This window comes from Telmatherina bonti (genome assembly GCF_933228915.1).
Source record: "Telmatherina bonti genome assembly, chromosome: 4".
In the NCBI taxonomy this organism is placed as follows: Eukaryota; Metazoa; Chordata; class Actinopteri; order Atheriniformes; family Telmatherinidae; genus Telmatherina; species Telmatherina bonti.
In genome coordinates this window covers 17,052,077-17,065,865 of record NC_136622.1, presented here as the reverse complement: position 1 = coordinate 17,065,865, position 13,789 = coordinate 17,052,077, and the positions used below count along the sequence as shown (strand labels likewise).

At 39.1% G+C, this 13,789-nt stretch overlaps 1 protein-coding gene across 1 annotated transcript; it reads right to left on the bottom strand.

Moving 5' to 3' along the window:
- Positions 1 to 6,622: 6,622 nt before the first annotated feature.
- Positions 6,623 to 13,316, bottom strand: wdr6 (WD repeat domain 6; the record flags this gene model as incomplete). The annotated part of the gene is made up of 7 exons (XM_079238455.1): positions 13,200 to 13,316; positions 12,839 to 12,981; positions 11,923 to 12,075; positions 8,857 to 11,644; positions 8,266 to 8,343; positions 7,773 to 7,889; positions 6,623 to 7,589 (listed from the first exon to the last, which is right to left on the bottom strand). Exons 2-7 carry the CDS (start codon positions 12,906 to 12,908, stop codon positions 6,623 to 6,625), a joined length of 4,173 nt encoding a protein of 1,390 aa, XP_079094581.1. The 5' UTR covers positions 12,909 to 12,981; positions 13,200 to 13,316.
- Between the last annotated feature and the right edge of the window lie 473 nt (positions 13,317 to 13,789).

The window sequence follows — 13,789 nt, the reverse complement described above, 5'->3', positions numbered from 1 at the left end:
TTTAGATTAAAGAGTAGCAGTTTATTATGAGAATTCAATATATTTGACTCAAGCTATCCAAATAAACTAGGATTCCCCCAAAGAAATTGGAAAGCACAAATAAAGAAAACACAAAATCCTAAAAAAAACTAACATCCACACATTATTTCTACAAAACTACAAAATACCAATTACACATAGAACACAGTGTAGTTTTATTTATATTATCAATAAGAAAAAACTTCCCCACTACACCACGGCTATTTTTAAATGATGTTAGATTCTTCATTAATGAAGCCGTCCTCAGTAATGTATCTGCTTTAAAAGCAGGAAGAGGTTTCTGACACGTTCTGCACGGCAGCGAGGGGACTGGTGCAGAGGCAGCTCAAAAAAGGAGAAGGTAAAACTTCGAGAGAAACTGAGATTGGTAATGGGACGCAGTGGTGGTAGACGGGGAGGGCGAGGAACCCGATGCTGTGGTAACACCTTTTTTCTTGTCCGCAGTGCTTTACTTACTCCACCTACAGACAGAAGGTAGACAGAAAATGTTTTGGTTAAGGTGAGACACAGACGCTGAAATGGCCCGACATATTAACAGCAATGTTTACACATCTCTGCTCAGATCTTATCATGCAGAAACTTTCCTCATTTTGTTACTCTTAACTTATAGAGTCTATATCATTCTCATTTGTAGGTTCATATTTAAAATAGCCAGTATGTGGTTTATAAAAAATATTCTATATGGTGGCAATGATAGTGAAACCTAGAAAGGAAAAAAAATGCTGGACACATCAGCTCACTGCAGGTCACTCAGGAACAGTGTTTTCCATGGAGAGGATAACCCTTTGCAGCTCTTTAATATAGCACATTACTCTACCAAACTAAATAAAGTATAGTTATCCTCTCTCTGAGACATTGTTTTATGTAGATGGATGTATATGTGTGAGTGTATGTTTATTTTATATGTGTTTATATAAATTATATATACATATATATATATATATATATATATATATATATATATATATATATATATATATATATATATATATATATATATATATGTGTGTGTGTGTGTATAAAAATAAATATATATGTTATGTTAATATGTGTGATGAGAAAGGATGATAATGTGATTATCATACTTTAATCAAAAAGCTAAAATGCTCAGTGGGTATACACACAATTAAAAGTGTCAAAGACAGGGATCTTAAACTCCGGTCTTTGAGTTCCACTGTCTGCAGGTTTTAGATGCTTTTCTGCTCCAACACACCTGATTCCAATTACACAGACCCAACAGCTAGTTCTGTTAAAAGACCACTAATTCAAGTAAGGTGTTGAAACTGGAAAACATTTAAACCCTGCAGTGCAGGGGTCCCGATTGACCAGAGCTTTAGGGTATCCAAGTCCAATCTGCAAGATCTATTATCCTGCACATTTTAGATGCATCTCTTCTCTAACAATCAGATGGCTGAACGCCACCATTTGCATGTGATTCGGCTGTATAGAGGCCTGGTACCGAGACATTTATTTGGTTCAGGAGTTGGAGAAGGGTTGCATATGAGAGCTGGAGGATAATACATCTCAAGGACTGGATCTGGGCACCCCTGGTCTAAGATATGGTCACATGATTACACATATTTAGCTCTAACTGCGGTCATACCTGCATTATTCTGAGGGACCATCAGGGTTGAAGATGCCATTTCAGAACTGAAGCTTGAATTAGAGCCCTCTTCATCTTCTTCTTGTTTTCCACAATGTGGGGAGGATGGTGTTGGTCGGGGAGCTGGAGGTGGTGGTGGTGGAGGTGGAGGGGGGCGTGGAGGAAGTGTTGTGGGAATAGTAGTAAAAGAGGACTCAGAAAGAGCCATGCCTCCCCAAGGGGTCATGGTGGTGTCTGACAGAAAGATGGAAGATGGGCCCTGATGAGAGTGTGAGGAGGAGGAGGAGGAGGTCTGCTGCTGCTGCTGCTGCTGGGAGAACTTCCTGCGATTTGCCTGGTGTGGGCTCTGAAGAGCGGGGGAGGGGAAAGGTGGTTTGGCTGAATTTATAATGTTTTTTAAGTGGAGATAAGAAAAGAGAAAAACATTCTTAACAACTGAATTATGAAAACAGTTGTATTTTTCAGTTTAATTGCTAACAGGAAATTATACAAAATGCACTAATAAGTAAAGAGTGTTTCTAAATGTTTTTATTCTTCTGAATAAACTCAAATGTTTTAACTGAAGTAATACTTTACTACTGTACATATGAAAAACAAACAAAAATAAATACATAAACAACTAAATATAGAAAAGAATGGAAGAATAAATAATTAAACAAATTATGAATATTTCCCGGTTAGAGCAAATGTCATTCTGTTCTGTCAACAATACACCTTTGTGTGATTAGAAATCCACAACAACCTTTCATTTGCCTAACACCATAACTCTTTAAACCATACAGTATTTTGGACAAACTGTGATATTGCTGATTCACAATGCTTCATATTAAAAAACAAAACAAAAAAACCCCCAAAAACTTTAAAATATGACACAGGCAATTATGCTATTCGGCTAACAATCTGACATCTATGACAACACTTTACTAAAACTTGTTTTGTCCAATAACAATACTCGGTTCCAGTGAGGCAATGAGTTTTGGGGTTAATATAACACTTTTAAACACAACCTTCATCTTATGGGTGCCATTTTGCTGGTTGCCTCGGCTACAAGTAAACCTGTCATGCTACATTACTAGCAAGATTTTGCTATTTTTGTTTTGGCAATAACTAGAGTTTCTAATGAAAACTCCTTGTTTATTTTATAATGTGAGTGTTGCCTTTTATATGGATGGCATTTTAATTCTTTAAATATGACTGTTTTACAGTCTCTAGGCAGTGATGGGCATGCTTTAGAAAGGAGGGAAGAGAAGTCTTAGTTTTTTTTAAATATGTGGACAGAGTATTAACTATATATTTATCTTGACTTTCTCTTACCATCCCAAACAGCACACCTAAAAGAAATACTGATTTTAAAACAAATCTCCCAGTAAAATATCTCATAATTATATTAGTCATAATTTAAATAAATTACCTGTTGTTTTGCTCCCAGATGAACCAATGAGAGGTAGTCGCTCACGAGACATTGCCAATCTGGAAACCCAAGAAGACAGTACTGAATGTAACATGTGGACTGAAGGTGTTATAGTTAGAAACAGGTGTATGATCCTAGTCAAATGCAGTAGTATTATGTAGTTTGTCTTTAAATTGACAGTAAGCTCATTAAATAATATGAAGGATCCTGTGACTAATTATTGTTCACCATTAAATAACAGTTTTAATTTTGTTAGTAGATCTGGTGTTCTGGGTGTCCTAACAAGCCATGGTCTGTCTGTGCATGGTATTTTGCTCTAATGCTGATTCCAAACATTTCAGCACGTGTAAGCTTGTGATTAACTAAAAAGATATTCAATCTTGCTCAAGACTGTTTGGTTGGCTTTCAGTGAGTGACAGTTTGAAATGAGGAAAGAATAAGAAAGAAACACCATAGAATAAGAGGGGAAATTCAAGAAAAAAACCCCAAAAAACCTTCACAAATATGACATCTAGATGACTGGACTAAGGTAAAGGGTAGGAAATGACACAAGAAAAAGTTAAATAACTCTGAGTATCTTTTATCTCTTTGATGGATGGAAATTTTTTACTTCTTCTGCACTCTGACAACTGCACTTTTTTAGCTTAATCTTCTGGGTAATGCAAAACATCCTTCACAGACATACACTCACACTCAAGTTGTCAAGAAGATGCAGGGACAATTTCCCTACTGGCACTGCATCACTACAGATGGCGATGATTCCTCAGGCTGAACTCCATAAGTTATTTCCTCTCGCCACACATTTTGCTTGAAGACAGGAGATGACTGAACAACATTGCCTTTCCTTAAACGATAAAGTTTAGAAAGATAAATCCCAGCACTGTGAAGTGTTGTTTTCTCTGTTTCCCATCTTAAACGGTGTTGTCTTTAATTTTCTCTTCTTTCTTCGATGGCTTCAAACATCAAAAGAGAGCAGCAGGTGACTTTACCACTTTCCTCTTTATCTTATTTCATTGTGGGTGGTGAGACGGGTGCTGGACAAACAGTAATGTGAGATGAGTACAAAATATTAAAATATTCATGGATACCCACATTCAGCTCTTTGTGGGATCTCGCCTCCACGCAGCCGTCCGTGAACACACACTCTTAGGTACAGTGGGATGGAAATGACTGGGCTGCTCAAGTTAAAAATTATTTTATACACTAACTAAATGAGCCCTTACCTCGTAGACATTTACTACACCACCGTTCCATAGTCTGCACTTCCTAAAGGTCTTTTTGCAGTTAAACAGAGGCTTTGATTGGCTTTCAAGTGAGGATTTCTTCCAGAAAGTTTTATTGATCGTCCAGATCTAAACTTGCCCTCCAAGATTATTAGCTGCTGTTCCTTTATTACATTAGGAGTTAAGGAAATTGCTTTTGCAAACACTTTGCACTCTTCTGCATCACGCTGCTTTGTGGACAATTATTAAAATTTGAAGTGCATGAGGCACTTTTTTCATCAAAAGTAGTTGGTGATTGTTCTGATATTGTTTAAGGTATCTGTCTCTTGCAGGATTTTAAATTAGCATCTTTGGTCTTATAAAACGCATTACTATGTCTTAGTCCTTAAAAATGTATTAGCCTCTCTTATAAATGTTCAAAACTCTTGAAATGCCAAAGTTTGACTTGAATGCTCTACCAAAACAAAAATAAGTAGAAATATGGAAATGGGTGACAGTCTCTCTTGTAGTAAAACTTTTCCATCAGTCACCGTATCATAGTTATGTTAGTTTCAAAGAAAAATATAATAAAGTATTGGTTTTGTCACCTTGGAAATACGGTTGTTGTTTTACCATTCATGATCATATGTGAGAATTTAACCTCTTGCAAAGCACAGGCATGCTATGTTTTAAAAAAGCAGACAGCGGCATAAAGAGTAGAAGGTTTTGGATTATTGAGCCTTCTTTGGCTATTCCTACATTGTGAATAAATATAATTATTACGCAGACTGAGACTGCAATTACAAATTAGCATGATTTTTGAACATGGATTTAAAATGTTGACGTTTTGTACATTAGAAAGTCAGCCACGAAACACACGTGAAGTTATAGGTTCATTTTTTTAGATGATCTTATATTGACTAACATTCAGCATGTTCATGTTTCATGTTACTTTTACTTTCAAACAAAGTTTGATAATTTACAACACTAAAAGTTGCTTTTTCATTTCATTCAACCTGAGCAAAAAAGAAGCGCCGACACCTACAGATACTCTTGACATTTACAGTAAATTACAGCCAAGTGACTGAAGCTACGCAGGCTAATTAAAACTATAATCTACATTATATGACATTTTATGTAGAAGCTGAATATGCTTGCAAGTTGTCTGAAGCTTCACCTGACTAACGAGTAGATTTGCATTTCTGAAAGAAACACAGACACACGTACGCAGGAAATATGCAAATACGTCCATAGAGTCTCATTTCACCTTGAAACATCTTCTGTTGTACTAAGTTAGCAATTCACACTCACAAACACATTAAAGAAAAGAAACTAACAACGGTTGGGGTGGTTATACATATTGTCACTTCAAATACTCATGCGCTTCATATTAATGCTTATATATTTTTGTGTAACAGATTACCAATATAAACAACTCACAAATCATAAGTCCGTGCTCTCTCTGTGACAGACAGGGACACACCAACTCTACAGGACTGGAAAGGTCTACACAGACTTTGTCAAATCTGAAACATCCCGTCGCCTCTGCAGGACTGTGATATTAAATTGAGCAGCTAAATTTTTTACATAAAGCATGTAACAAACAGTAGCTTTGATCTACCTAGATCTGAGGGAACAATAAAGTATGTTATGAGGCATAGTGGGTCACATTCAAATCTCAACTTACTTGGTCGATTAAATTGCATGTGTTTATCTAGAAAAGGCAATCTTTGTACAGAATAATAATTGAGATTAAATCCCCAGACAGAAACACAAAGAGCTTAACTTCCTGGATTGTTGAGATGCAACACACTGTATTAAAAATAACCACAGTTTAGCGCCATTCCCCGAGGCAAGCCACAAATGGCACAAGCTTTAAATAGATGGTTTTTAATGTTCTTTTAAAATTGCTGTTGCCATTAATGAGCACCAAATCATTTTTCTGTATTATTCCAGGAAGGAAAATTAATGCTCAAAATTGCTTTTTTCAGTCTGCAAGCAATCAGTCACCTTATCAGTCTGAAGCTTAATGATAGGACATTAAAAGTTTTACATTTTCTCATTAAATGGGTTGGTTTGTTGTCAGAATCAGCTTTTTATAAAATCTTCCAAGTCACAACAACAGTTAATGGCTTTCATATCACCCATGTAACATGGAGCCAGAAAGCTTGAGAAAAAACTTTATTAAAAAATGTTTTTTGTTCAATCACGCAGAAATTCACTGTTTACAGATTCATTCATATAAATCATTCACATGTCTCTTTGGAAAGAGCAAGAAAACCTCAGTACTTTGGTCTTATTCATGCTACCTAACTGAAGAGGCATTTTAATTTCCTGGGTTTTCTACTCATTTTTCTCTCTCTACATCTATCCATCCATCTCTGTATTTCTGATCCGTAGTAGCTGGAAGCCCTGACCACACACCAACATCCATCCCACCTTGGTTTTCTTTTCCCTGCTCTCAGAGGAATCCTTTAAACCTGTCTGAGTGTTTCCCTCACCACAGTGATTAACTGTTTGATTGTTCTTATTATCAGATGCCTCACATCTTTTTTTATCACTGGATTTACAAACAGGGTCACCTTTCTTGCTCACTGCATCAACAGGCTCTCTATCATTGGATTCATCAGCTGTTTTCTCATCCCTGCTAAACTCCCCATCGGCTATTACTTTAATCTCTGTCACTAATGGTGTCCCACTCACTTTTTCTTCACAAACTACATTTACCCGCTCAAAGCCTGTGTTTTTCCTTTCCTTTTGTTCCTCCCCCTCCCACACTGCAAGTCCTGCAGCATCCGCAATGTGGGAACACAGCGCCCCCCTGTGGCTGATACTGGTACCACTGACCTTCCACAGGCAAACCCTCTGATCCGAAGAGGTGGACACTAGTAGGCTTGGACTCAGGAGCTTCAGAGCAGTGAGAGGGGCAGCGTGGGCCAGTGGGATTTGGAACTGGGAGTGGAGATGAAGCTTGAACTGGTGAAGACATTTGACATGTGGTTGGGGTAAAGTCTCGGAATTGTTGATCTGAGAAGAAACTCTGCTGCCCCCTGTCTTCTCATATTCTGGGTATTGCACCCTAACCGTGGACACTGTCAGCTGTCCATCATCTCCTCCACTGGCAACAGTTACCAGGCAACAGCCCTCTTGTTGTTCCAATTTCTCCACCCAAACAACCAATGAGTTGATACCGCTCTGGTGGGCGGGAATGTCGAGGTAGGGGATTGGTGGGGTTGCAGCACCATATGAATTATCAATTAATGAGGGTAGAGCTTCAGTCAAATGCCACACTGCTATTTTCCCATCTGTAGCAGCACTGAAAAGCAGCTTATACCTGCAAGAGCAACACAGCATGATCAACCCGTATTACTACACATGCATGGGATTATTTTCTCCATGCTCCGTCTGTACTGGTACTGACTATTATCACTATTTATTTATCATTATTTAAGGTGAGCATGGTTTTTTTTTAAAGTGCAATATGATGGGAATAAAAAACTAGCAAAGTAAAGCTCACCTGTTTCCTTTGTTGTCCTCCAGTCTGCAGCTGGTGACGCTGAGCACACAACGATGATGGTAAAACGTCTCCCACAACAAATTAATTTGATTTTTCACTTCACTGACTGAGAACAATCTGGAAAGAAAGTTACAAAAATATACATCTATGTAAAGTGTTATGCAACCTTTCCTTGAAACCCAGAAATGTACTTGCAGAAAGGAAAAGGTTTTCTCTTCTCTTATCGCATAACAGTTTCATTATTATCGCCTTGCAGTTATCCCTTCTTGTTTCCCCTTCCCCATTGTCAAAGCTGAGTCTAACATAATCTGAGTAATATAAATCACCCTTATTTGTCTGAGTTGACCACACAGATTAAGGTCTTTCATTCAGTAAGAGCCAAATTGACTACAATTTTAAATAAAACCACATTAAACAACAACAACTTAACCTTTGGATCACATTCTGCTTCTAAGAGCCAGTTTCAAATTGGTAAAGATTACATATAACCAACCTGACAGCCCCGTCACTGCAGGACAGAGCCAGAAGGACAGAGTCTATCTTTTCCTCCACCACTGCAATGGATAGATACCTGAAAAACCCGCAAACATAGTTTGTAAATTATGACTGGGGTAAGTCCATAGAAAAAGAAAACAGATCTGTAACAGAAAAAGAGCATGAATTGGGTAGGATTATGTAGAAATATCTTTTTGACATTTTCTATGCAAAAATAATGAAAATAAACTGAAATATTAAGGTAGCATTGGTTTTTAACCTGTACTTCATTACAGGGGGTGGGCATTGATTTCTGTACATTTAATGGCAATAAATAAATATCGCACAGTATTAATTCATGTCCATTAAAATAATCCCAAATTTTACACCTGACATTGTATCTGGCTGAGTTTTTCACATCTAGGTGAAAAAGGACTGCAGCTGTACTGCAGCAGTGATAACTTTCATTAAACATAAAATGTTCTTATGTTCTTCTAAGACAGCCGAGCCAAAAGGGTCAAATCTTTAAAAAAAAAAACAGACTTTTCATCACTAAGTGGTGCCAAATGCATAAGCAATTTCTGAGTTTGTGAACATATGTAATCCTCGCCTTGTTTCTGGGTCCATTTTCACTGTCTTGTGTCTGTTCCGCCTCTTTTCCCACTGTTCGTCCAATCTGTGGCTTGCCACCTGGATCACCTGACAAGATGGAGCCAACTTCTGCTTGTCCCAGACAATCAAAAGTCGGTAACACTGTATTTGAGCCCGGCCACCGGCTGACACAAGCATGGCAGAGAAAGACTTTGATGACTTTTCATTCCCTCCATCTGGGTGTGGGACTGCTGCCATTGCACGGACACCTGAGATGTGGTCAGTGATAACTGAGAGAACTTTGATGATGCCAGAAACTGGATGTACTGCCAGGACAGCCAGACTTGTGTCCTCTCCTCCTGTCACCACTATCTCCCAATGTCCCTCTCCTCTTTCCACTCCACCTCTCTCATCATATGCTGTCCTTGCTGCACAATTCATTACAGTTTCATTTCCAAATTCCTCTATTCTTCCCAGCCTGGTTACACACCAAATCCCCCTACCATGCACCCCCTCTCTCAAGCTCCAGCCTCCATTCCTTCCTGATTTTCTAACCCAGGCCAAGGTCTCTCCTGGAGGCTGTGAAGTGAGGACGGCTCCCTGCCTGATGAAGACCAAAGCTCCATATCCAGGCCAAATACCCTTGTGTGATGGCCAGAGACCCCATGAGCGATGCCCCCCACCACAGGGCACTGCTAACAGTCGCTCTTGCTTCAAAGGGTCCCACACAACAAACTGGACTGCATGGAACCCAACAATGACAAATCTAGCCTCTTTCTCCCTGACTTCCTCTCCTCTGAAATTCTCTTCAACTCTTCCCTCTCCTACAGTCTCCAACTTTTCTGTCATATTGAGTCGCTTTGTCTTTTTCTGACTCTCGCATTCTTCTGCACCTGCTTCCTCTCCCCACACTGAAATTTCAGCTTCAAGGAACAAAATTCTCTCCAGCCACTCCATGCCCTTGCAGGCCCGCTGAACTCTGAGCACTTCCAGCTGAAACCTCACATCTACATTCTCTCCAGCGCTATCTTGTCTTCTCTCCTCATGTTCTTCCGATGTTGTTTGATGCACTCTGAAAATCCTGACACAGCCATCCTTACCAGTGCTGTAGAGTAATCCTTGGTACTCACACACTGATGTTACACCATGTTTCCCATGCACCCCAAACAGACAGCTCAGCGGCTGCAGCGTTGGGTCATGCATGTTGTCACTTTCTTCCTTCTCCGTCATTTCTCCTTTTTTTCCCGTAGCTTCTTCTATATCCATTTGTGCCCTGTCAGCAAGCAAGCCTTTATTTATTCCATGTTCATCACTTTTCTTTTGATCTAACTTTCCTACTTCCTGATACAAATGTAAAGACCCTCGTCTGTCTCCACAAACCCAGAGAACCTCCTTTGAACTGTGGTGGAGGCGAACTGCAGTGGTGAGCCAGCGTTTAGCGCAGCAAGGTAGGAGGAAAGGTGGAAGAGATTTCACTCTGAGGGTAAGGGAACCGTTTTCATTTACTTTTACTTCTATAAACCAGCGATAGACAAGTCCCTCAGCACCTGATGCGAGCAAGTACACACCGTCTGTTCCCTTTTGCCAAATAATGCTCTGAATCTTACCCGATCCACCTGTAAGACGAATGCCAGATTGAGGCTGAGAAGTGGCAAAAACCTGCAAGCACCCGCTGAGGGTTCCCAAAGCACACAAATAAACTGTGCTGACCGAGTCTTTCACACTGACAGTTACTGTGTCCATCACGCAATAGGAATGGAACTCAGACGTACCCTGCCATAATGTCTCCCACTTCCCATCGGTGTACTGGGAAACCACTCCTTTGTCAGTGCAGACGACAACGTGACCCCAGCTTGTATTTCCGCTCTCTTCTACTAAACAAACTACTTTAGGTGCACCGTCACAGGGAAATTTCAGGTCTGTTAGCCTCTCTGTCACTGCTTCCTCCCCGTTCCCTTTCTCCTCACTGCTGTCCACTTTCCACAACCTCACCCCTCCATCTGCCCCTCCTGTGGCGACCCATGTCTTATCATCTGCCTCTCCTTCACTGACTGCCAGTGCCCGGACGCCCCCTGCTCTATGTCCCTTTAGCGTGTGAACCACCTTCCCACCTCCAGCCAAGTCCCAAACTAAACAGGTCCCATCCTCTCCTGCACTAAACAGTTTCCTCGGTGTTAGATGCACCGAGAACACCCTGGCTTGGTGGCCATACAGGACTGTCAAACAAGTTGGGTTTAAATGCCCACATTTCCCCCCAAGGCCACCTAAAGCACCAACACTCCACACACGCACGCTGCGATCATCAGAGGCTGATGCTAGATATCCTTTCTCCTGGAGGTAAGAGATGCTGAAGATGACACCACTGTGACCAGATAGACGCCGTTCAACTGGAACTTTGTACTCAGAATTGCTACTTTCACGTCCTCCTGTAGGTTTCCAGACGACCAGCTGGTTGAAAACAGTCCCTCCTACTACGATGGTATCTTCCCAGGATTCATGGACCAAAAGTAGAGCAGAATATAGCAAACAACCCTCCAGACAGGAGCTATGTACTAGCACATTTCCAGTAATGACATCCATGAGAAGAGCACTATTGTGGGCAACAGCCACACAGAGCAGGGACTCTTTATTTCCAGAGAGCCAGCACGCATCCAGGGCCCAGTCCTGTAGATTCAAGAGGGGACCCAGGATCTCCAAGTGCAGATGTTCAACACTGTTTGAGTCCACATGGAGCCTCACCAGTCTCACAGCCTTCCCTCCAAACACTACCAAGTCATAGCAGCTGGACTCTGAGGTGGGGGTCCATCCTGGAGAATAAAAGTGGAAAACAGATTAATATTATTTGACAATTAAATAATTAATCAATTAGCCACAACAACATAAAATAATCTCAATATCACTTATACCTTTTAATATTTATATTGTTCTTAATTATTTTTGTAACCAATACAAATATTCCTGGAGATCACCATTAATATACTCTATTCTTGACTTAATATTTCTTTTTGTAAATATAATAGAGAAAAAAAAAAAAGACAATGAAAAAACATATTAAAAATTGAAACAAATATTTGACTTAGCCAACCATGTTCCCTCTGCCTGTGGATTGCTCTGGCACATATCTGTGCCTGACTTCTTGGTCTTATCCCATGGATTCTGTAATGTTGGAGTACACTCAGTGTGGCACTAGCTCTAGGTTGGGGCTGGAGGCTGTACACAGACAAGAGTGGCCCTTCACCTGCCAAGATGGAAACAGGCAATATGTGTTTTTTGGTAAAGTTTCAGAGTTTCAGAGTTCAGTTTACAATAAGGTTAGAAATTATTCCATCGACACAGCTTTTATTTAGTCCATTGAGAACGAGCCCCCCCCCCCCTTTTTTTTTTTTACACTGATACCTACATTATAATAAAAAATACATTTAATAAAAATAAAATAGTAAAACCACACAAACACCATACTGATCGTTTTGTAACATTTTATGCTATACATTAACGATCTAAAAATATCCATTTAATTGTCTTCATTTAAGTTCAAGTCAACAGAGATATTTAAATTAGTTTAAATATATATTACATAATTTTAACTCTCTACTTGTTAGAGTCAATACAATCAGATGGCAGAATAAAAAACAAACACTCTTTGCACTGTAGTCAAATCAGAGGTGTATGATGCAGATGCCATAAAGTAAAAGTCCTGCCATGTTTTGGACCTATCTGTGCATATAGTAAAGGTGTTTTCACTAAAAAGGCTAATTTTCCTTGCAGTGCAGCTGAGCTTATTAAATTCAGGTGGTTTAGTTACTGGTTGGAGCAGCTGCCAGGCAGGACTTTTATTTTATGGCACCTGGATTATACGCCTCTAATACAAATGTACTTTAATATAAAATACTGATTAAAAAATACAGACAGATTACAACAAAAGTTCTGACTTTCTGTGAACTGTCTTTAGCTTAGAACCATGATGAATAACATTTTTAAGCAGGTATCAAGACGGCACTTACCAACTAATAAAAAGTTTCCCTTAAAGAAGTCCACAGCAGTGACTGGAGCGAGCAGAACCGCTGTCTCCATGTCTTTGGTTTAACTTCTCGTGAAGAACATTATGGGTCCCGAAAGAGACAAAGTTAGGATTACCCCATACATACTGTAGGACGATGACAAGAGAAAAGAAAATAATTGAGATTGAGCTTATACCCATTTAACTTTCTACATATTTAATAGTTAAAAATGAGGCAGCTGTTCAGCAGAGATACTGTTTATACAGATCAAGCTAGCGGCGAGAGTTGTCGTGTTATTTGGTTGAATACAGAAAGAAAGGAAAATCAATTTTCTAACCCTATCAGAAATTAAATTCACACCTACTTTCACTTTGCATAGTTAGGATACGTTTTCCAGTCCTTTTTTATTATTATTATTTTTACGATATAGGCGATTCAAATAAACAACTTTGGATCCCCATGTGTTTCTTTTATTGTTTCCGGTGTTTTAACCAATCGCAGCATAGCACTGGCGTTATAGACGTTGATTGGTCAGAAAAGATAAATATCAGTTTTGATTGGCACAAAAAGCCACGTGACCGATTACTGTAGATTTAAGGTGCATTTAGGGTTCCTGTAAAAATAGCAAAACTGTTTTCTCATTGATATGCTTAAAAGATAATATTTTCTGAACACTTCTTTGAGTAATTTAGTTAAATCTAATGAAAATGCATTGCTCAAATTTTCTTCACAGAACCTATGTATTAGCATTGTTATTTTTCTACCCTCAGTACCACGGTGGTCATTCAATTTATAATATTCATATTACATTGTAAAAAGTTTTATTCCAGTATAAAAAAATATAAACGCAGCTTAACTAATAAGTCAAAACCATGCCAAAAAGTAATTTTGAATTCCTCTATTGTTATTATTATTATATTATTTGTAGCGGCAAGACTGTCGAAGAGGACCCAA